The sequence below is a fragment of the Salmo salar genome, chromosome 06, assembly GCF_965601325.2.
Source record: "Salmo salar chromosome 06, fSalSal1, whole genome shotgun sequence".
Taxonomy (NCBI): domain Eukaryota; kingdom Metazoa; phylum Chordata; class Actinopteri; order Salmoniformes; family Salmonidae; genus Salmo; species Salmo salar.
In genome coordinates, this window is record NC_138296.1 from 75,747,501 (window position 1) to 75,771,332 (window position 23,832).

At 46.7% G+C, this 23,832-nt stretch overlaps 1 protein-coding gene across 2 annotated transcripts in view; it reads left to right on the forward strand.

The window, feature by feature from the left end:
- Positions 1 to 23,832, forward strand: part of wasf1 (WASP family member 1) — a 158,506-nt gene that overhangs the window by 128,880 nt on the left and 5,794 nt on the right. Inside the window, exons 6-8 of one of the 2 annotated variants that reach the window (XM_014205484.3) lie at positions 11,872 to 11,928; positions 13,419 to 13,585; positions 17,092 to 17,268. In XM_014205484.3, coding sequence (XP_014060959.3) covers positions 11,872 to 11,928; positions 13,419 to 13,585; positions 17,092 to 17,268 — 401 coding nt within the window. Of the gene's footprint in view, positions 1 to 11,871; positions 11,929 to 13,418; positions 13,592 to 17,091; positions 17,269 to 23,832 lie in introns of both variants that reach the window. The other variant, XM_082976968.1, reaches the window with a different exon arrangement.

The window sequence follows — 23,832 nt, forward strand, 5'->3', positions numbered from 1 at the left end:
GTGGTTAGATTTCCAAGCACAACCAGTCAATGAGGTAGAAGCTTCCACAGGGAACCCTGCCAGAGAGGTTTGGGATATAGTAGTTGAGGTTTGGGTTTTCATGGTGGTGATAAATGATTCAGTCACAAGACTCACAGTCAGGGAACGGGACAGTTACAGTAGTCAGGGGACAGTTACAGTAGTCAGAGAACAGAGGACAGTTACAGTAGTCAGGGGACAGGGGAAAGTTACAGTAGTCAGGGAACAGGGGACAGTTACAGTAGTCAGGGAACAGGGGACAGTTACAGTAGTCAGGGAACAGGGGACAGTTACAGTAGTCAGGGAACAGAGGACAGTTACAGTAGTCAGGGGACAGTTACAGTAGTCAGGGGAGAGGGGACAGTTACAGTAGTCAGGGGACAGTTACAGTAGTCAGGGGACAGTTACAGGGGACAGGGGACAGTTACAGGGGACAGTTACAGTACTCAGGGGACAGTTACAGTACTCAGGGGACAGTTACAGTAGTCAGGGAGTAGTCAGGGGACAGGGGACAGTTACAGTAGTCAGGGGACAGGGGCAGTTACAGTAGTCAGGGGACAGTTACAGGGGACAGTTACAGTTGTCAGGGGACAGTTACAGTAGTCAGGGAACAGGGGACAGTTACAGTAGTCAGGGGACAGTTACAGTAGTCAGGGAACAGGGGACAGTTACAGTAGTCAGGGGACAGTTACAGTAGTCAGGGAACAGGGGACAGTTACAGTAGTCAGAGAACAGGGGACAGTTACAGTAGACAGGGGACAGTTACAGTAGTCAGGGAACAGGGGACAGTTACAGTAGTCAGGGAACAGGGGACAGTTACAATAGTCAGGGGACAGTTACAGTAGTCAGGGAACAGGGGACAGTTACAATAGTCAGGGAACAGGGGACAGTTACAGTAGTCAGGGGACAGTTACAGTAGTCAGGGAACAGGGGACAGTTACAGTAGTCAGGGAACAGGGGACAGTTACAATAGTCAGGGGACAGTTACAGTAGTCAGGGAACAGGGGACAGTTGCAATAGTCAGGGAACAGGGGACAGTTACAGTAGTCACGGAACAGGGGACAGTTACAGTAGTCAGGGGACAGTTACAGGGGACAGTTACAGTAGCCAGGTGACAGTTACAGTAGTCAGGGAACAGGGGACAGTTACAGTAGTCAGTGGACAGGGGACAGTTACAGTAGTCAGGGAACAGGGGACAGTTACAGTAGTCAGGGGACAGTTACAGTAGTCAGGGGACAGGGGACAGTTACAGTAGTCAGGGAACAGGGGAGAGTTACAGTAGTCAGGAGACAGTTACAGGGGACAGTTACAGTAGTCAGGGGACAGGGGACAGTTACAGTAGTCAGGGAACAGGGGACAGTTACAGTAGTCAGGGAACAGGGGACAGTTACAGTAGTCAGGGTACAGGGGACAGTTACAGTAGTCAGGGGACAGGGGACAGTTACAGTAGTCAGGGGACAGGGGCAGTTACAGTAGTCAGGGGACAGTTACAGGGGACAGTTACAGTTGTCAGGGGACAGTTACAGTAGTCAGGGAACAGGGGACAGTTACAGTAGTCAGGGGACAGTTACAGTAGTCAGGGAACAGGGGACAGTTACAGTAGTCAGGGGACAGTTACAGTAGTCAGGGAACAGGGGACAGTTACAGTAGTCAGAGAACAGGGGACAGTTACAGTAGACAGGGGACAGTTACAGTAGTCAGGGAACAGGGGACAGTTACAGTAGTCAGGGAACAGGGGACAGTTACAATAGTCAGGGGACAGTTACAGTAGTCAGGGAACAGGGGACAGTTACAATAGTCAGGGAACAGGGGACAGTTACAGTAGTCAGGGAACAGGGGACAGTTACGGTAGTCAGGGAACAGGGGACAGTTACAGTAGTCAGGGAACAGGGGACAGTTACAATAGTCAGGGGACAGTTACAGTAGTCAGGGAACAGGGGACAGTTGCAATAGTCAGGGAACAGGGGACAGTTACAGTAGTCACGGAACAGGGGACAGTTACAGTAGTTAGGGGACAGTTACAGGGGACAGTTACAGTAGCCAGGTGACAGTTACAGTAGTCAGGGAACAGGGGACAGTTACAGTAGTCAGTGGACAGGGGACAGTTACAGTAGTCAGGGAACAGGGGACAGTTACAGTAGTCAGGGGACAGTTACAGTAGTCAGGGGACAGTTACAGTAGTCAGGGAACAGGGGAGAGTTACAGTAGTCAGGGAACAGGGGACAGTTACAGTAGTCAGGGAACAGGGGACAGTTACGGTAGTCAGGGAACAGGGGACAGTTACAGTAGTCAGGGAACAGGGGACAGTTACAATAGTCAGGGAACAAGGGACAGTTACAGTAGTCAGGGAACAGGGGACAGTTACAATAGTCAGGGGACAGTTACAGTAGTCAGGGGACAGGGGACAGTTACAGTAGTCAGGGGACAGTTACAGGGGACAGTTACAGGGGACAGTTACAGTAGTCAGGGGACAGTTACAGTAGTCAGGGAACAGGGGACAGTTACAGTAGTCAGTGGACAGGGGACAGTTACAGTAGTCAGGGAACAGGGGACAGTTACAGTAGTCAGGGGACAGTTACAGTAGTAAGGGGACAGGGGACAGTTACAGTAGTCAGGGGACAGTTACAGTTGTCAGGGGACAGTTACAGTAGTCAGGGAACAGGGGACAGTTACAGTAGTCAGGGGACAGTTACAGTAGTCAGGGAACAGTTACAGTAGTCAGAGGACAGTTACCGTAGTCAGGGTACAGGGGACAGTTACAGTAGTCAGGGGACAGTTACAGTAGTCAGGGAACAGGGGACAGTTACAGTAGTCAGGGAACAGGGGACAGTTACAATAGTCAGGGAACAGGGGACAGTTACAGTAGTCAGGGGACAGTTACAATAGTCAGGGAACAGGGGACAGTTACAGTTGGTCAGGGAACAGGGGACAGTTACAGTAGTCAGGGAACAGGGGACAGTTACAATAGTCAGGGAACAGTGGACAGTTACGGTAGTCAGGGAACAGGGGACATTTACAATAGTCAGGGGACAGTTACGGTAGTCAGGGAACAGGGGACAGTTACAATAGTCAGGGAACAGGAGACATTTACGGTAGTCAGGGAACAGGGGACAGTTACAGTAGTCAGGGAACAGGGGACAGTTACAGTAGTCAGGGGACAGTTACAGTAGTCAGGAGACAGTTACAATAGTCAGGGAACTGGGGACAGTTACAGTAGTCAGGGGACAGTTACATTAGTCAGGGAACAGGGGACAGTTACGGTAGTCAGGGAACAGGGGACAGTTACAATAGTCAGGGAACAGGGGACAGTTACAGTAGTCAGGGACCAGGGGACCGTTACAGTAGTCAGGGAACAGGGGACAGTTACAATAGTCAGGGAACAGGGGACAGTTACAGTAGTCAGGGAACAGGGGACAGTTACAGTAGTCAGGGAACACGGGACAGTTACAATAGTCAGGGGATAGGGGACAGTTACAGTAGTCAGGGGACAGGGGACAGTTACAGTAGTCAGGGAACAGGGGACAGTTACAGTTGTCAGGGAACAGGGGACAGTTACAGTAGTCAGGGAACAGGGGACAGTGACAGTAGTCAGGGTACAGGGGACAGTTACAGTAGTCAGGGAACAGGGGACAGTTACAATAGTCAGGGAACAGGGGACAGTTACAATAGTCAGGGAACAGGGGACAGTTACAGTAGTCAGGGAACAGGGGACAGTTACAGTAGTCAGGGAAACAGGGGACAGTTACAGTAGTCAGGGAAACAGGGGACAGTTACAGTAGTCAGGGGACAGTTACAGTAGTCAGGGACCAGGGGACAGTTACAATAGTCACGGAACAGGGGACAGTTACAGTAGTCAGGGGATAGTTACAGTAGTCAGGGAACAGGGGACAGTTACGGTAGTCAGGGAACAGGGGACAGTTACAATAGTCAGGGAACAGGGGACAGTTACAGTAGTCAGGGAACAGGGGACAGTTACAGTAGTCAGGGAACAGGGGACAGTTACAATAGTCAGGGAACAGGGGACAGTTACAATAGTCAGGTAACAGGGGACAGTTACAGTAGTCAGGGAACAGGGGACAGTTACAGTAGTCAGGGAACAGGGGACAGTTACAATAGTCAGGGAACAGGGGACAGTTACGGTAGTCAGGGAACAGAGGACAGTTACAGTAGTCAGGGGACAGGGGAAAGTTACAGTAGTCAGGGAACAGGGGACAGTTACAGTAGTCAGGGAACAGGGGACAGTTACAATAGTCAGGGGACAGGGGACAGTTACAGTAGTCAGGGGACAGTTACAGTAGTCAGGGAACAGGGGACAGTTACAGTAGTCGGGGAACAGGGGACAGTTACAGTTATCAGGGAACAGGGGACAGTTACAGTAGTCAGAGAACAGGGTACAGTTACAATAGTCAGGGAACAGGGGACAGTTACAGTAGTCAGGGAACAGGGGACAGTTACAGTAGTCAGGGAACAGGGGACAGTTACAATAGTCAGGGGACAGTTACAATAGTCAGGGAACAGGGGACAGTTACGGTAGTCAGAGGACAGTTACAGTCACACCACTGTGTGTTTAGAAAAGACAGGACACAGAATATATAGAAAGAAGTATTTCACAGAATACTAGGCTATGGGCCTATATATACAGTATTCAATAGACCTTGTTTTGTGTAGACAGAGTATTGAGTTGGGATGGTGGGGGAGTTGGGGCCAGATCCTAGTCTAATAAAAGGCTTAACTCAGTGGGGTTATAAAGCCCTATTCATTTCCCCTGCACCACAATACACTGGCAGCCATTACAGTACAGAGTACAGACCCCTTACAGATAGCCAGGATGGCAGGCCACTAAGACCAGGGAGGAAGATTGTTGGGGTCTACACACAAATAGTTCTGATTTGGGTTCAGATACATTATGAGATACAGGCATACAAGCACAGGATAGTGGAATAAGAGACGACTGGGTTTCTGGCATGGACATTATGCAGTTATGTGAGTGGATAGACATGATGTCCTTGGCTAGAGAAAGTGAGTGAGAGAAACAGGGGAGAGAGAAAGAACAGAGAGAGAAAGAAAGAACAGAGAAAGACACAGAATCTCTACAACAGATCAGGGCACTTTTTTCTGGAACAAACTGGTTTTAAAAACTATCAACATGCAGAGACTGGATTTGCCACGATTGCCAACCCCCCACAATGTACTACCCTTCAACACAATATTACTGGTCGGTTCCCTACCCCATGCTCTAACCCCTCTCCCTCTCTCTTTCCTTCGTCCTCTCCCCTGTTCTCATCCCGTCTCTATTGTCTCTGACTGTGTGCAGCTGGAAATGTATTTTTATTTGGGGCCGGAGGGCCTTATAAGAGTCCCCTCCATTCCCCCTCCCCTCCTCGCCCCCCCAGAGGTAAGGCTGACCCCCCCCAGACCCTATCATGGGACCCTCAGGTTAGCCTGCTGCCCCCCTACCTAACCCCCCTTGAGGCATTTGCCCTGCCTCAAAGCAGTGGACCGGCCCCCACTATCTCTGCTGCTAACCCCTCCTACTTACCTACCTACTACTTACCTGGAAACCCTTGCTAATCACCTCCTTAACTACAGAACGCTTCTGAGACAATCTCTGGCTGGCTGCTAGTGGGATTCTACTTATTTCACAGTGATTGTAACCTCCTGGGTTAGCATGCCGCCCTCCCTCCACCTGCTGCCGACTAACACAGACCCCCTCCCTCCACCTGCTGCCCACTAACACAGACCCCCTCCCTCCACCTGCTGCCCACTAACACAGACCCCCTCCCTCCACCTGCTGCCCACTAACACAGACCCCCTCCCTCCACCTGCTGCCCACTAACACAGACCCCCTCCCTCCACCTGCTGCCGACTAACACAGACCCCCTCCCTCCACCTGCTGCCCACTAACACAGACCCCCTCCCTCCACCTGCTGCCCACTAACACAGACCCTCTCCCTCCACCTGCTGCCCACTAACACAGACCCCCTCCCTCCACCTGCTGCCCACTAACACAGACCCCCTCCCTCCCCCTCTCTCCACCTGCTGCCCACTAACACAGACCCCCTCCCTCCACCTGCTGCCCACTAACACAGACCCTCTCCCTCCACCTGCTGCCCACTAACACAGACCCCCTCCCTCCACCTGCTGCCCACTAACACAGACCCCCTCCCTCCCCCTCTCTCCACCTGCTGCCCACTAACACAGACCCCCTCCCTCCACCTGCTGCCCACTAACACAGACCCCCTCCCTCCATCTGCTGCCCACTAACACAGACCCCCTCCCTCCACCTGCTGCCCACTAACACAGACCCCCTCCCTCCACCTGCTGCCCACTAACACAGACCCCCTCCCTCCACCTGCTGCCCACTAACACAGACCCCCTCCCTCCACCTGCTGCCCACTAACACAGACCCCTCCCTCCACCTGCTGCCCACTAACACAGACCCCCTCCCTCCACCTGCTGCCCACCAACACAGACCCCCTCCCTCCACCTGCTGCCCACTAACACAGACTACCTCCCTCCACCTGCTGCCCACTAACACAGACCCCCTCCCTCCATCTGCTGCCCACTAACACAGACCGCATCCCTCCACCTGCTGCCCACTAACACAGACCCCCTCCCTCCACCTGCTGCCCACTAACACAGACCCCCTCCCTCCACCTGCTGCCCACTAACACAGACTCCCTCCCTCCACCTGCTGCCCACTAACACAGACTACCTCCCTCCACCTGCTGCCCACTAACACAGACCCCCTCCCTCCACCTGCTGCCCACTAACACAGACCCCCTCCTTCCACCTGCTGCCCACTAACACAGACCCCCTCCCTCCACCTGCTGCCCACTAACACAGACCCCCTCCCTCCACCTGCTGCCCACTAACACAGACCCCTCCCTCCACCTGCTGCCGACTAACACAGACCCCCTCCCTCCACCTGCTGCCCACTAACACAGACCCCTCCCTCCACCTGCTGCCGACTAACACAGACTCCCTCCCTCCACCTGCTGCCCACTAACACAGACCCCTCCCTCCACCTGCTGCCGACTAACACAGACCCCCTCCCTCCCCCTCCCTCCACCTGCTGCCCACTAACACAGACCCCCTCCCTCCACCTGCTGCCCACTAACACAGACCCCCTCCCCTCGGTGTCTTTGGATTTCCACTAACTACCAGGATGGTTGTGATCTGATATTTCTCCCTGTAGTTTACTACCTGTAGTTTACTACCTGTTCTTTACTACCTGTTCTTCACATGTAAGAGGTTCAGTGCTTTAGTTTCTCATTCTTTTACCGTCTACTATGTACTTGGTCATTGGAATTAGGGGTGAAAGTAAGGTGGTCCGATACGGCGTCCCGGCAAAATAAATTGTGGGGGTACGCCATACCGGTAAAACATGAGCCTATCACAATAATGAAAACAAAATATCAAGAAAACTTTATGTCAGAGGCGTGGAAAAGAGAGAATGGACATGAAAACCGGTGGGAAAGCCTACGCTCCAAAATACGATGTGGTTCGACGACAACACTGACATTTTTCCAAGGCAGAGATGAGTGGCCGAAACCGAGACACGTGGACAGCAGTGGACGCATACATTCTGTCCTAATTACAATCACCAAATGTCATTACACTTTTTGGTGTGTTGTGTACAAGATGTCTCTTTCCATTCACCACTGTTTAGAGGTTGGAAATATGTTGAGAGTGGATGAACATGCGTGGGTAGCCTAGTAAAGGAGCCCTTTGAAGTGATTGTTTCACAATCAGATGAAGACATATGACTGGTTGAGTTTATGCCACAGTAAAAGGTAATACATTTTAAAAGTTAAATCACAAATCTTTAAGACTCACAGAGATCCTATTGAATTAGTAGGGATTCTATATGTAGTTCTATGATTAGGCCATCAAATGACATAGAAGGTCCTGTATCGGAATAAATTAATTCTACTTTCACCCCTGATTTGTATACAATCTCCATGATAATGACCAAGTGATGTTTAGGTAACTGTACCAGCTCTCTCCCTCCCACCCCCAGACTCCCAGGCTGGGTTAGGACCTGCATGGGGGAGTAGAGAGAGCAGTGGCGGTGGCATTATGCTGAGTCTGTCACACACACACACACTGTATACACACACACACACACACACACTGTATATACACACATACAGCATGTGCTTGCACAGCAAGACACACTCCTGTGTGCCGCTGGCACATTCAGATGTAGGATGACTGCATGGGTTAGTCATACAGGGTCCTGAAATTAGCCACATTTATGACAGTAATTACACATGCAGAGCCCACACACACACTCAAACACGAACACACACACACACACAAACATGAACCCACACACACACACTCAAAGCGACCCACACACTCATCACTCATAACCATTTTAACTGATTAAGGAAAGGCTTGCGAGTACAATAAACCTTCAGGTCCATTCCATCTTCTCTGGTGTGTGTGTGTGTGTGTGTGTGTGTGTGTGTGTGTGTGTGTGTGTGTGTGTGTGTGTGTGTGTGTGTGTGCGCGCTTCTCTCCACCCGTGCTTCCTCAGCGTAATGGCCTGTGATTAATCGTGGCTAATCAATATGCATTACTGTTAGGATTCATGATGTTCCCTTCACTCTGCTGTGTGACTACTGACAGCCCTGGGCACCACAGGGACGGCTTGGGGGCGGGGTCAACTACAGCTAGCCAAACACAGGCTGACAACCGCCCAATCCACGTCTCGTCAAATCACTACCTACCGTTCTGTCACACGCCCGCCTGATCACCTGAGCATGTGTCACGGAAACAAATGTAGTGTCTTTGGCATCATTAAAGGTGAAGACTGTTATTTATCAAATCAATTCTCTGTAAATATTATTATGTGATTAAAATAATCATGTAAATTGAATTACCTAGGAAGTCGGGGCACTACGGAAAATCTTCAGATTACAAAGTTATCATTTTCTGAATATAACTCTTCAGATATTTTAATATCTGATCAATTAGTGTTCTAATTAATGAATTATTCTTTACCTCACATCAGTCTCATTCCAAATGTCGTAAATTGATAGTTATCTGCATGAACCCAGCCTAAACTATGAATCATCCATACACCAATTGGCTTAATCATTTATTTACTAACTAACTAAATAATCACAGAAATACATAACAAACAAACAGTAGATATTGGTTACTAACAATGATAGGGAAGATCCCCTAGTGGGCTAAACCGATATGACGGCTTGGTGGACAAAGGGAAGGGGTTGTGGGCTGAGAAAGAGCGGGAAAGACAAAATGGATCACTACACACAGTGAATAATTATATTCATTGAAATGCTAATCCTTTGCACATGAACGCTCGCTCATTCGGGAATAATTGCAATCAATATATTTACGCCCATATGTCGTTGTTGTCTTCTCTGTTGGAATCGTTGGTCCGTCTGCGGGAGAGTCAGAGAGTCTCTGGTTACTCATGGTCGCAGCTCTATCGGCGGCTCCTGATAGTGTCTGTTGTAATGGATACGTCAGGCGTCCATTGTTCTTAGAGTAGATGTTTCAGCGGTTGTCGGTATTTGCATCTCAGGTTTACATAATTTCTAGCTGCAGACTTGTAATTAGTATCAGGATTTGCTCTTATTTTGTAGGGATCGATAGTCTCAGAGTTGAACCATTTCCAGCCGTGTAGCCAATGCTCCACGTTGCATAGTTTTCTAGTTTTGGTAGTCAAACCTGTGCCACCTCAGGTGACACCGAGGTATTCGTGGTCTGAAGAGGATTTCCTCAGGAGGGGTTTTTATCCGTAACAATAAAAAAGGGCGGTTCCATGACGCCAGATCATGTCTGTGCTCATGGGGGAGTGGCCGCTGGCTAGTGAAACACACTCAACATAACTGTCCCTTAAGTGTCCACGGACCATTCCCACACTCTCAAAGGTGGACATATTGTTTAAAACTCCCATTTTGGGGATTTAGGAGTTTGGCCAAGTGAAATCCCTTGTTCGCTCTGTGATCTCTCTCTCTGCATGACCAGGGGGAGAGAGTCTCTGCCAGGAATGCATGGCCTGAGATAACAGAACCTGGGTGTAGGAGAGAGTGAGAGAGGGGGAAGCCACGATCTACACCCAGAAAGAGCCACGTCATGACACAAACTAACAACACAACACGTATTATCTACATGAGTTAGATTAGAGCTATACTAACAGGAATGTTGATTGATCAAACAATCGACCAAACAATCTTTTTCACTTGATTGGCTTGATGTTGGTTTAGACTTGGGAGAGGGTTATGTATGTTTTGATAGGTCTCTGAATGGGGGGTTCTGTAGGGTTATATAGTAGAGAAAAGATTGAGAGGAGATGTGTGTGTGTGTGTGTGTGTGTGTGTGTGTGTGTGTGTGTGTGTGTGTGTGTGTGTGTGTGTGTGTGTGTGTGTGTGTGTAGAGTACGCTATGGGTCGATATGTACTGTGGTCATTCTGTATAATCAGTGATTTATGCTCACCTCATCTTTCCCCACCCCACTGACCCATATCGACCAGTGTGTGTGTGTGTGTGTGTGTGTGTGTGTGTGTGTGTGTGTTATTAATGGTCACATACAGTCAGATTTACAGCTGCTAAGTCTCAGCTCCAGATATTTTACTGCACGTTTATCTAACAACTATCTCACAACAGTTATTCTTTTTCAAGGTGTTTTAATGTCTCAGTGCTACATAAGTTTGTGATTGTGCTTGTGTGTAGGATGTTTAAGCTAGGTGTTACATTAAGATTGTATAACAATAAATTAGCCTACTTAGCATAATTATTTGAGGCCAATGCTTTGCTGCCTCTTAACGAAAGTGTTTGACCAAATTGCTGAGATTTCTGCTGCATAGCAACAGTCTAGGAACACCAACTGTCTTTTTGTGTCTTGGATGTTGCCTGTAAGCTAGCTAGGTGGTTTTGTTTTAGATGGACTGTGAATGATGACTCCCTCTTGTCCTTTTGCCACTTGCTTTGTGCTTCCTTCTGGCGCTAACCGTGTTGTGCCAAACACTCTGTCATGTTTTGTTACTGTGTGTTCTTGTCAGGCTGCACTGTGTTGTGAGTGGCGTGCTTTGTGCTTTTTGTGTGTTCAAATAAGCTCTTTTCTTTTATGGCGATTTCTTTGTCTTTGTATGTCTGAACAGCTCTGTTGTCTTTGAGTGAGTGTTTGTTTGGAGCTGTGCGTGTGTGTGCGTGTGTGCGTGTTGTGTGCCCTCCAGTCCACTGTTTATTTGGTTTGTAAGTGGCACATGTACTATGTTAAATTGTATGATTTGCGCTCTGCCACTGTGTGTGACTACTGTCAGTCCAGCTGTGTGTGACTACTGTCAGTCCAGCTGTGTGTGACTACTGTCAGTCCAGCTGTGTGTGACTACTGTCAGTCCAGCTGTGTGTGACTACTGTCAGTCCAGCTGTGTGTGACTACTGTCAGTCCAGCTGTGTGTGTGACTACTGTCAGTCCAGCTGTGTGTGACTACTGTCAGTCCAGCTGTGTGTGACTACTGTCAGTCCAGCTGTGTGTGACTACTGTCAGTCCAGCTGTGTGTGACTACTGTCAGTCCAACTGTGTGTGACTACTGTCAGTCCAGCTGTGTGTGACTACTGTCAGTCCAACTGTGTGTGACTACTGTCAGTCCAACTGTGTGTGACTACTGTCAGTCCAGCTGTGTGTGACTACTGTCAGTCCAACTGTGTCATGTCATTTTGTGTTGAAGAGTTTTGCTTCCTCATCTGATTCACTGCTCTGCTGCTGTCCTGTTGTTGCCGCTGTCAGCAGCCAGCTGTGTTGTGTTCTACTGCTCTGTGTAGTGTTCATTTGTTCCCTCTGGTGCTTCTCTTGTCCTTTTGTTCTTGTAGTTGCAGGACCCCCACATGTATGATCAGGTCTATAGGTACTTAGACCTCCCAGGACAGGTATGTGATCTCATTCTAACCATGTGTCTTTTTACAGCTCATAGTCCCTAGGACAATATTTAGACATGTTATAATGCATTATGAAGACCTAATGTCACATTCCCACTGCTGTAGGTATGGGAACTAAGAATTCTGTTTCTGTGTATTTTCTGTGTATTTTGTGTATTTTGGCAAAAATTATTTAATTAGTAAAGTACAGTTCAATTCGTTCTACTATTATTTGGACATGATCTTTCTTTTAACTTTGGTGTAGGGTAGACACCATGTTTTTTGTACTACTATACATGTAACATGCCCTGTAATATCCAGCTCATTCAACTAAAATGTGAGCTACAGCTTTCCTTGTTCCCAGACTTCACATAGCAGTGTGGTATTCCCCCTACACTAAGTTCTGCCTTACACTTGTTATGTCTTGGTTGCCACCTTCTTTGTGTCCCGTTTATATATGTGTAGACTGAGCATCCTACTCTGTGTCTATGTAAATATTCCATATGGCTTAGTATACAATGAAAATGAGAGAGTCACTATGACAACAGCTACTGTGCAAAACCAAGAGCAGAGATACGTTTTGCTTATGAGGCTTTATGGGACTGTGTTTGTTTTTTTGTTTTACTATCCTTGTGGGGACCAGAAGTCCTCACAAGGATAGTAAAACAAGAAACATTCAGACAAGTGGGGACATTCCTTTATTTTTACATTTTATTTAAATAGGCAAGTCAGTTAAGAACACATTCTTATTTACAATGACAGCCTACCCCAGCCAAACCTGGGCCAATTGTGAGGTTGTGATAGAGCCTGGAATCGAACCAGGGTCTGTAGTGACGCCTCTAGCACTGAAATCCAGTGTCTTAGACCGCTGCGCCACTCCGGAGCCGGTCCCCACAAGGAAAAAGGCTATTTTAGGTTTAAGGGTTAGGTTTAGTCTTAGGGTTACAATTAGGGTTAGGAGTTAGGAGTTAGGTTTAGGGTTAAAGTTACGAGTTAAGGTTAGGTTAAGGGGAAAATTTGATTTTGAATGGGAATAAATGTTTTGGTCTTCACAAGGATAGTAAAACAAGTGTGTGTGTGCGTGCGTGCGTGCATGCGTGCGTGCGTGCGCACCACACTGTGTTAGTCCCGATCCAATCAATGTGAAGACAGGAGTGTACCAGCTGTTGACTCTCTCTATTAAATCTTTCTTCTCTCTGTTGCCTCCTGTCTTTGCACTCAGTTCTGCTCTCTGTCTCTTTTTAAATGTTAAATAAAAAGATAGCTCTTCCCTCTACTTGTGATCAAAGCAGTCATGACTGGTTAAATGTGTGTGAAGGGAACTTCAATGAAGTGCTGTGTTTGTCTGTTAGTTCTGTACAGATGAAAACTCTAGTCTCTCTCTCTTTGTCTGTCTCTGTCTCTTGCCTCTTTCCTCTCTTCGCTCCTCCAACCCCCTCCCTCTCCTCTCTCTCCTCCCCCCTCTCCTCCCACCTTCCTCCCTCTATCCCCTCGTTCTCCAGGTTAGGGGAAACGACCGTACTCTGGAGACTGAGAAGATCCCGCGGGCGCCTCACGACCGGAAGAAGGAGTGGCAGAAACTGGCACTCGGGGCGGAGCTAGCTGAGGACGACCCTGAAGGGGCCCTGAAGCACAGAGAGGCTAACGGCTCCACTCCCTATTACGACAGGTCTGGGTGAGTGTGTGCATGTTTGCGCGTCCTTGTTTCTCTGTATATGGAGCATTGGGAAATGCTATTAAACGCCAATGCTCCTCTATATGGAGAATGTGTGTCACGTCCCAATTCCCTGTCTCCCTTATTTTTTTACATTTTATTTAACCTTTATTTAACCAGGAAAAGCCCATTGAGACCCAGTCTCGTTTTCAAAGGAGACCTGTCCAAGAAGGCAGCAATAATTAATACATTACAGAATGAAAACATACAACAACATGATCCAGCCTAAAAAAAGCATTTACACTCCACTGTAACAGTGTCCCATCAATATTTTAAATTCAATCAGTGGCACTAACATATCTAGAGGAAGCATGGATTGTAGACTATTCCATGTGTCTAGTGCACAAGAAGAGAAGGCAGTCTTGCCTAATACTGTGAATGTCCTGGGGACTTTAAGTAGCAACACCTAGCAGACCAGGTATGGTAACTGCTGGTGGTGAAGGAGACCAGACTACAGAGGTAAAGAGGGAGATTGCCCAAAAGGGCTTTGTAGATGAACACATACAAATGTATCTTTCTGAGCATATAAAGTGAGGTCCAACCTACCATTTGGTACAATGTGCAATGGTGGGTGAGTGACTTGGCATTTGTGTAACAAATATATCAAACACTATCTATCAATCAATCAATCAAATGTATTTATAAAGCCCTTTTTATATCAGCCAATGTCACAAAGGGCTATACAGAAACTCAGCCTAAAACCCCAAACAGCAAGCAATGCAGATGTAGAAGCACGGTGGCTAAGAAAAACTCCCTAAAAAGGCAGGAACCAGGCTATGAGGAGTGGCCAGTCCTCTTCTGGCTGTGCCGGGTGGAGATTATAACAGTACATGGCCAAGATGTTGAAATGTTCATAGATGACCAGCAGGGTCAAATAATAATAATCACAGTGGTTGTAGAGGGTGCAACAGGTCAGCACTTCAGGAGTAAATGTCAGTTGGCTTTTCATAGCCGATCATTTAGAGTCGAAAAACAGCAGGTCCGGGACAAGGTAGCACGTCCAGTGAACAGGTCAGGGTGCCATAGCCACAGGCAGAACAGTTGAAACTGGAGCAGCAGCATGACCAGGTGGACTGAGGACAGCAAGGAGTCATCAGGCCAGGTAGTCCTGAGGCGTGGTCCTAGGGCTTAGGTCCTCTGAGAGAAGAGAAAATAGAAAGAAAGAAAGAAAGAAAGAAAGAAAGAAAGAAAGAAAGAAAGAAAGAAAGAAAGAAAGAAAGAAAGAAAGAAAGAAAGAAAGAAAGAGAGAGAGAGAGAATTAGAGGGAGCATACTTATATTCACACAGGACACCGGGTAAGACAGGAGAAATACTCCGGATATAACAGACTGACCTTAGCCCCCCGACACAAACTATTGCAGCATAATTACTGGAGGCTGTGACAGGAAGGGTGACACGAAGTGGGCAGGATATAACCCCGCCCACTTTGCCAATGCACAGCCGTCACACCACTAGAGGGATATCTTCAAACCACCAACTTATTACCCTGAGACAAGGTTGAGTATAGCCCACGAAGATCTCCCCCACGGCACGAAACCGAGGGGGGCGCCAATCCCGGACAGGAAGATCACGTCAGTGACTCAACCCACTCAAGTGATGCACCCCTCCTAGGGACTCCATGTGTAACACTCTAACGCTTCCCCATTCTCTATATCAAACACTACCCTGCCATGTGTAGCGCTCTGGGGCGGCAGGTAGCCTAGTGGTTAGAGCGTTGGACTAGTAACCAAAAGGTTGCAAGATCGAATCCCAGAGTTAACAAGGTAAAAAATCTGTCGTTCTGCCCCTGAACAAGGCAGTTAACCCACTGTTCCTAGGCCGTCATTGAAAATAAGAATTTGTTTTTAACTGGCTTGCGTAGTAAAATAAAAATTCTAATGCTTCCTTTTTCTCTATATCAAACACTATCCTGCCATGTGTAACACTCTAATCCTTCCCCTTTCTCTATATCAAACACTACCCTGCCATGTGTAACACTCTAATGCTTCCCCTTTCTCTATATCAAACACTACCCTGCCATGTGTAACACTCTAACGCTTCCCCTTTCTCTATATTAAACACTACCCTGCCATGTGTAACACTCTAACACTTCCCCTTTCTCTATATCAAACACTACCCTGCCATGTGTAACACTCTAACGCTTCCCCTTTCTCTATATCAAACACTACCCTGGCATGTATAACACATGCATTTCAATTTTAACAGGTGTGCCTTGTTAAAAGTTCATTTGTGTAATTTGTGTAATTTCTTTCCTTCTTAATGCATTTGAGCCAATCAGTTGTTTTGTGACAAGTTAAGGGTGGTATACAGAAGATAGCCCTATTTGGCAAAATACCAAGTCCATATTATGGCAAGAACAGCTCAAATAAGCAAAGGGAAATGACAGTCCATCATTACTTTAAGACATGAAGGTCAGTCAATCCGGAAAATGTCAAGAGCTTTGAAAGTTTCTTCAAGTGCAGTTGCAAAAACCATCAAGTGCTATGATGAAACTGGCTCTCCACCACAGGAAAGGAAGACCCAGATTTACCTCTGCTGCAGAGGATAAGTTCATTAGAGTTACCAGCCTCAGAAATTGCAGCCCAAATAAATGCTTCACAGAGTTCAAGTAACAGACACATCTCAACATCAGCTGTTCAGAGGAGACTGTGTGAATCAGGCCTTCATGGTTGAATTCTTGCAAAGAAAGCACTAATAAAGGACACCAATAATAAGAAGAGACTTGTTTGGGCCAAGAAACACGAGCAATGGACATTACACCCATCTGTCCTTTGGTCTGATGAGTCCAAATTGGAGATTTTTGGTTCCAACCGCCATGTCTTTGTGAGATGCAGACTAGGTGAACGGATGATCTCCGCATGTGTGGCTCCCATGGTGAAGCACGGAGGAGGAGGTGTGGGGGTGCTTTGCTGGTGACACTGATTTATTTAAGGCACTCTTAACCAGCATGGCTACCACAGCATTCTGCAGCGATACGCCATCCCATCTGGTTTGCGCTTAGTGGGACTATCATTTGTTTTTCAACAGGACAATGACTCATAACACACCTCCAGGCTGTGTAAGGGCTATTTGACCAAGAAGGAGAGGGATGGAGTGCTGCATCAAATGACCTGGCCTCCACAATCACCTGACATCAACCCAATTGAGATGGTTTGGGATGAGTTGGGCCACAGATTAAAGGAAAAGCAGCCAACAAGTACTCCACATATGTGGGAACTCCTTCAAGACTGTTGGAAAAGCATTCCAGGTGAAGCTGGTTGAGAGAATGCCAAGAGTGTGCAAAGCTGTCTACATGATTCCATATGTGTTATTTCCTAGTTTTGATGTCTTCACTATTATTCTACAATGTAGAAAATAGTAAAAATAAAGAAAAAACCTTGATTGAGTAGGTGTGTCCAAACTTTTGACTGGTACTGTATATGGAGGGAATCTGTAACACTAACGCTCCCCCTCTCTTTCAGAGCTCCTAGTTACTTGGATGGGATGGACGGGCCATTCTCCCTAGCAGCGCTGCCCTACAGCCAGATGAATGAGCTGCTGAACCGCCCTGGGGACAGAATGTACACACGACCCCATGACCCCCCACCACCACCCCCTATGCACCATCTGGGAGACATCAAACCCCCCTCCATGATCAGGTGGGTATCACACACACACACACACACACACACACACACACACACACACACACACACACACACACACACACACACACACACACACACACACACACACACACACACGCACACACACACAGAGGCACGCACACACACACAGAGGCACGCACACACACACAGAGGCACACACACACACACAGAGGCACACACACACACACAGAGGCACACACACACACACACACAGAGGCACACACACACACACACACAGAGAGGCACACACACACGCACACACACGCAGAGGCACACACACACAGAGGCACACACACACACAGAGGCACACACACACACACACAAGGGGCAGCAGGTAGCCTAGTGGTTAGAGTGTTGGACTACTAACCAAAAGGTTGCAAGACTGAATCCCCGAGCTGACAAGGTAAAAATCTGTTGTTCTTCCCCTGAACAAGGCAGGTAACCCACTGTTCCTAGGCCGTCATTGAAAATAAGAATTTGTTCTTAACTGTCTTGCCTTTTTTTTTTGAAAGCACACGAGACACAAACAAGAAAATGTGTTGCCTCATGGGAGTGTCTCCCCACCACCTATCTGGTTTTGTGACTTTGAGAATGCCTTTCACTCCAAGTGTATACAACTCTCTTGTTCCTGTTTCCTGTTCAGTTGTTTTCTCTACTCTGTTGTTCTCTTCTATTCATGGGTTGCATGTTTCCTCACAATATTGTTTTGAACATTTGTTTTGGACTGATGAAGCACTGATGAAGATTTCATCAAAAGCGCATTATAGTTGCTTGGAAGTACAATGACATTCAAAAGGAGGCAAATAAATAGTAGGAAAACCTTTTGTCATAATTTTGATGTCACCAGATTGACTTTAGATGCAGTATAACGTTAGCTAGTTAGCTAAGATTGAGGGGAGGAGGTAACAATACTTTGTATGAAGTGCCTACATTATTACACATATTATGCGTTAATTGTGGAAATAAATTGAAGAGGCGACAGTGAAGAGGAGACTCCGGGATGCTGGCCTACTAGGCAGAGTTGCAAAGAAAAAGCCATATCTCAGACTGGCCAATAAAAATAAAAGATTAAGATGGGCAAAATAACACAGACACTGGACAGAGGAACTTTGCCTAGAAGTTGCCTCTTCACTGTTGACGTTGAGACTGGCGTTTGTGGGTGCTATTTCACGAAGCTGCCAGTTGAGGACTTGTGAGGCGTCTGTTTCTCAAACTAGACACTCTACTGTACTTGTCCTCTTGCTCAGTTGTGCACCGGGGCCTCCCACTCCTCTTTCTATTCTGGTTAGAACCAGTTTGCGCTGTTCTGTGAAAGAAGTAGTACACAGCATTGTACCAGATCTTCAGTTTCTTGGAAATTTCTTGCATGGAATAGCCTTCATTTCTCAGAACAAGAATAGACTGCCGAGTTTCAGAAGAAAGTACTTTGTTTCTGGCCATTTTGAGCCTGTAATCGAACCCACAAATGCTGATACTCAACCAGTCTAAAGAAGGCCAGGTGTATTGCTTCTTTAATTAGAACAACAGTTTTCAGCTGTGCTAACATAATTGCAAAAGGGTTTTCTAATGATCAATTAGCCTTTTAAAATGATAAACTTGGATTAGCTAACACAACGTGCCATTGGAACACAGGAGTGATGGTTGCTGATAATTGGCCTCTGTACGCTATGTAGATATTCCATTAAAAATCTGTGTTTCCAGCTACAATAGTCATTTACAACATTACCAATGTCTTCACTGTATTTCTGATCAATTCAATGTTATTTTACCGGACAAAAAATGTGCTTTTCTTTCAAAAACAAGGACCTTTCTAAGTGACCGCAAACTTTTGAACGGTTGTGTAGATTTCGTAATATGATAGGTGAGGGCATTGGAAATGCTTTTGGCTGTTAATCTGCTTCTGTTCTGTAGGTGGCACTGTGTACTCTTTTTAAAGGATGGGTCCCAATCTTTCAATGGCCCTAGGATCCAGGGGGACAGGGGTGGTCTGCCAGTCACTGGGACGACAACCTAACTTGGGATGGGGGGAGGTTTTAGCGAGTGGAATAGTGAAGAACTATTGGAGGTTTACTCAGTAGCAGTGCCAATCCTGTATCATGGTACAGTTATATAGACACTCAGTCATCACGGTACTTATTAATGGTAAGTTTACAAACATATATTATGATAAATAGAATTTAAACTTGTATCTCGTTATGGTAAATTTTCAGCAAAATGTATCTATTTTGCTGAAAAGAGTTCATATTAACAAAGGAAATACAGGGATTAATAGAACAGATAGATGAGAAAAAACGGTATCGTAGAGACACAGAGTAAGTTAGAGGAAAAGCAAAAATATAAAGTGTAATATATTATAAAAATAAAGCAAACTGGATGAAATATGGGGAGAGGTGCACCAAATTATTTTTGAATTTTCAACATAGAAATGTTACCAAAAATGATTTACTGAAACTTGTTACAAATGACAGAGTCACCCACGATTCACCAGCCTTGTTTCAGTCTCCTCCATCTCCACTAACCGAAGTTTATTGTAAGGACTTTTTTCTATTGATAATGTCAAATTAACAGCTGTACAGAAAGACTCAGGTGAAGGCCAAATTACAGAAGAGGAGCTTCTTGATACAATTATAGCCTTTAAGCCCGAGAACTCCAGGACTGGATGGCATACCAGTTGAGGTATACCAAACCTTTATGATGTGCTCAGAGGATCGTTATTACTGTCGCATGTTTTAACCACTCCTATAAAAATTAAAAATAAATTAACTAGGCAAGTCAGTTAAGAACAAATTCTTATTTACAAGGACGGCCTACCGGGGAACTGTGGGTTAAATGCCTTATTCAGGGGCAGAACAACAGATCTTTACCTTGTCAGCTCGGAAATGCGATCCAGCAACCTTTCAGTTACTGGCCCAATACTCTAACCACTAGGCTACCTGCCACCCCTAAAAATGGTAGATTATCAGATACTCAACAAGAGGGTGAAACAGGACCCTGGTGGTAAATATAAAGATCCAGTCCATTTAAAACATTGGTGGTCCTCCAGGACAGCTACAGCACTCGATGTCACAGGAAGGCCAAAAAGATAATCAAGGATATCAACCACCCGAGCCACTGCCTGTTCACCCACTATCATGCAGAAGGCGAGGTCAGCACAGGTGCATCAAAGCTGAGTCCGAGAGACTGAAAAACAGCTTCTATCTCAAGTCCATCTGACTGTTAAATAGCCATCACTAGCCGGCCTCCACCCAGTACCCTGCCCTGAACTTAGTCACTGTTAGTAGCCGGCCTCCACCCAGTGCCCTGCCCTGAACTTAGTCACTGTTAGTAGCCGGCCTCCACCCAGTACCCTGCTCTGAACTTAGTCACTGTTAGTAGCCGGCCTCCACCCAGTACCCTGCCCTGAACTTAGTCACTGTTAGTAGCCGGCCTCCACCCAGTACCCTGCCCTGAACTTAGTCACTGTTAGTAGCCCGCCTCCACTCAGTACCCTGCCCTGAACTTAGTCACTGTTAGTAGCCGGCCTCCACCCAGTACCCTGCCCTGAACTTAGTCACTGTTAGTAGCCGACCTCCACCCAGTACCCTGCCCTGAACTTAGTCACTGTTAGTAGCCGGCCTCCACCCAGTACCCTGCCCTGAACTTAGTCACTGTTAGTAGCCGGCCTCCACCCAGTACCCTGCCCTGAACTTAGTCACTGTTAGTAGCCGGTCTCCACCCAGTACCCTGCCCTGAACTTAGTCACTGTTAGTAGCCGGCCTCCACCCAGTACCCTGCCCTGAACTTAGTCACTGTTAGTAGCCGGCCTCCACCCAGTACCCTGCCCTGAACTTAGTCACTGTTAGTAGCCGGCCTCCACCCAGTACCCTGCCCTGAACTTAGTCACTGTTAGTAGCCGGCCTCCACCCAGTACCCTGCCCTGAACTTAGTCACTGTTAGTAGCCGGCCTCCACCCAGTACCCTGCCCTGAACTTAGTCACTGTTAGTAGCCGGCCTCCACCCAGTACCCTGCCCTGAACTTAGTCACTGTTAGTAGCCGGCCTCCACCCAGTACCCTGCCCTGAACTTAGTCACTGTTAGTAGCCGGCCTCCACCCAGTACCCTGCCCTGAACTTAGTCACTGTTAGTAGCCGGCCACCACCCAGTACCCTGCCCTGAACTTAGTCACTGTTAGTAGCCGGCCTCCACCCAGTACCCTGCCCTGAACTTAGTCACTGTTAGTAGCCGGCCTCCACCCAGTACCCTGCCCTGAACTTAGTCACTGTTAGTAGCCGGCCTCCACCCAGTACCTTGCCCTGAACTTAGTCACTGTTAGTAGCCGGCCTCCACCCAGTACCCTGCCCTGAACTTAGTCACTGTTAGTAGCCGGCCTCCACCCAGTACCCTGCCCTGAACTTAGTCACTGTTAGTAGCCAGCCTCCACCCAGTACCCTGCCCTGAACTTACACTGTTAGTAGCCGGCCTCCACCCAGTACCCTGCCCTGAACTTAGTCACTGTTAGTAGCCGGCCTCCACCCAGTACCCTGCCCTGAACTTACACTGTTAGTAGCCGGCCTCCACCCAGTACCCTGCCCTGAACTTAGTCACTGTTAGTAGCCGGCCTCCACCCAGTACCCTGCCCTGAACGTAGTCTTTGTCGGTAGACGTCTACCACACGATTACTCAACCCTGCATCTTAGAGGCTGCTGCCCTATGTGCATAGACATGGAACACTAATCACTTTAATAAAGTTTACATACTTTTTTACTAATTTCATATGTACAGTTGAAGTCGAAAGTTTACATACACCTTAGCCCTATCTTAGGTCAGTTAGGATCACCACTTTATTTTAAGTATGTGAAATGTCAGAATAATAGTAGAGAGAAGTATTTATTCCAGCTTTTATTTCTTTCATCACATTCCCAGTAGGTCAGAAGTTTACATACACTCAATTAGTATTTGGTAGCATTGGCTTTAAATTGTTTAACTGGGGTCAAACGTTTCGGGTAGCCCTCCACAAGCTTCCCACAATAAGCTGGGTGAATTTTGGCCCATTCCTCCTGACAGAGCTGGTGTAACTGAGTCAGGTTTGTAGGCCTTCTTGCTCGCATATGCTTTTTCAGTTCTGCCCACAGGTTTTCTATAGGATTAAGGTCAGGGCTTTGTGATGGCCACTCCAATACCTTGACTTTGTTGTCCTTAAGCCATTTAGCCACAACTATGGAAGTATGCTTGGGGTCATTGTCCATTTGGAAGACCCATTTGCGACCAAACTTTAACTTCCTGACTGATGTCTTGAGATGTTTCTACAACATATCCAAATAATTTTCCTCCTCATGATGCCATCTATTTTGTGAAGTGCACCAGTCCCTCCTGCAGCAAAGCACCCCCACAACATGATGCTGCCACCCCCGTGCTTCACGGTTGGAATGGTGTTCTTCGGCTTGCAAGCCTCCCCCTTTTTCCTCCAAACATAACGATGGTCATTATGACCAAACAGTTCTATTTTTGTTTCGTCAGACCAGAGGACATTTCTCCAAAAAGTACGATCTTTGTACTTTGCAGTTGCAAACCGTAGTCTGGCTTTTTTATGGCGATTTTAGAGCAGTGACTTCTTCCTTGCTGAGCGGCCTTTCAGGTTATGTCGATATAGGACTCGTTTTACTGTGGATATAGATACTCTTGTACCTGTTTCCTTCAGCATCTTCACAAGGTCCTTTGCTGTTGTTCTGGGATTGATTTGCACTTTTCGCACCAAAGAACGTTCATCTCTAGGAGACAGAATGCGTCTCCTTTCTGAGTGGTATGACGGCTGCATGGTCCCATGGTTTTTCTACTTGCATACTATTGTTTGTACATATGAATGTGATACCTTCAGGCATTTGGAAATTGCTCCCAAGAATGAACTAGACTTGTGGAGGTCTACAATTTTTTTCTGATGTCTTGGCTGATTTCTTTTGATTTTCCCATGATGTCAAGCAAAGAGGCACTGAGTTTGAAGGTAGGCCTTGAAATACATCCACAGGTACACCTCCAATTGACTCCAATGATGTCAATTAGCCTATCAGAAGCTTCTAAAGCAATTACATCATTTTCTGGAATTTTCCAAGCTGTTTAAAGGCACAGTCAACTTAGTTTATGTAAACTTCTGACCCACTGGAATTGTGATACAGTGAATTATAAGTGAAATAATCTGTAAACAATTGTTGGAAAAATTACTTGTCATGCACAAAGTAGATGTCCTAACCGACTTGCCAAAACTATAGTTTGTTAACAAGAAATTTGTGGAGTGGTTGAAAAACGAGTTTTAATGACTCCTACCTAAGTGTATGTAAATTTCCGACTTCAACTGTATATACTGTATTTTCGTCAATGCCACTCCGACATTGCTCGTCCTAATATTTACATATTTCTTAATTCCATTATTTGGACATGGACGATACATTTGAGATAATATAAGACAAGTACTGGAAACAATAGAACACTATGAAAAATCTGGGAAACCAGGCCTGGTATTCATAGCTGATTTTGAAAAGGCTTCTGATAAAGTGCGACTGGAATTTATATACAAATGCCTGG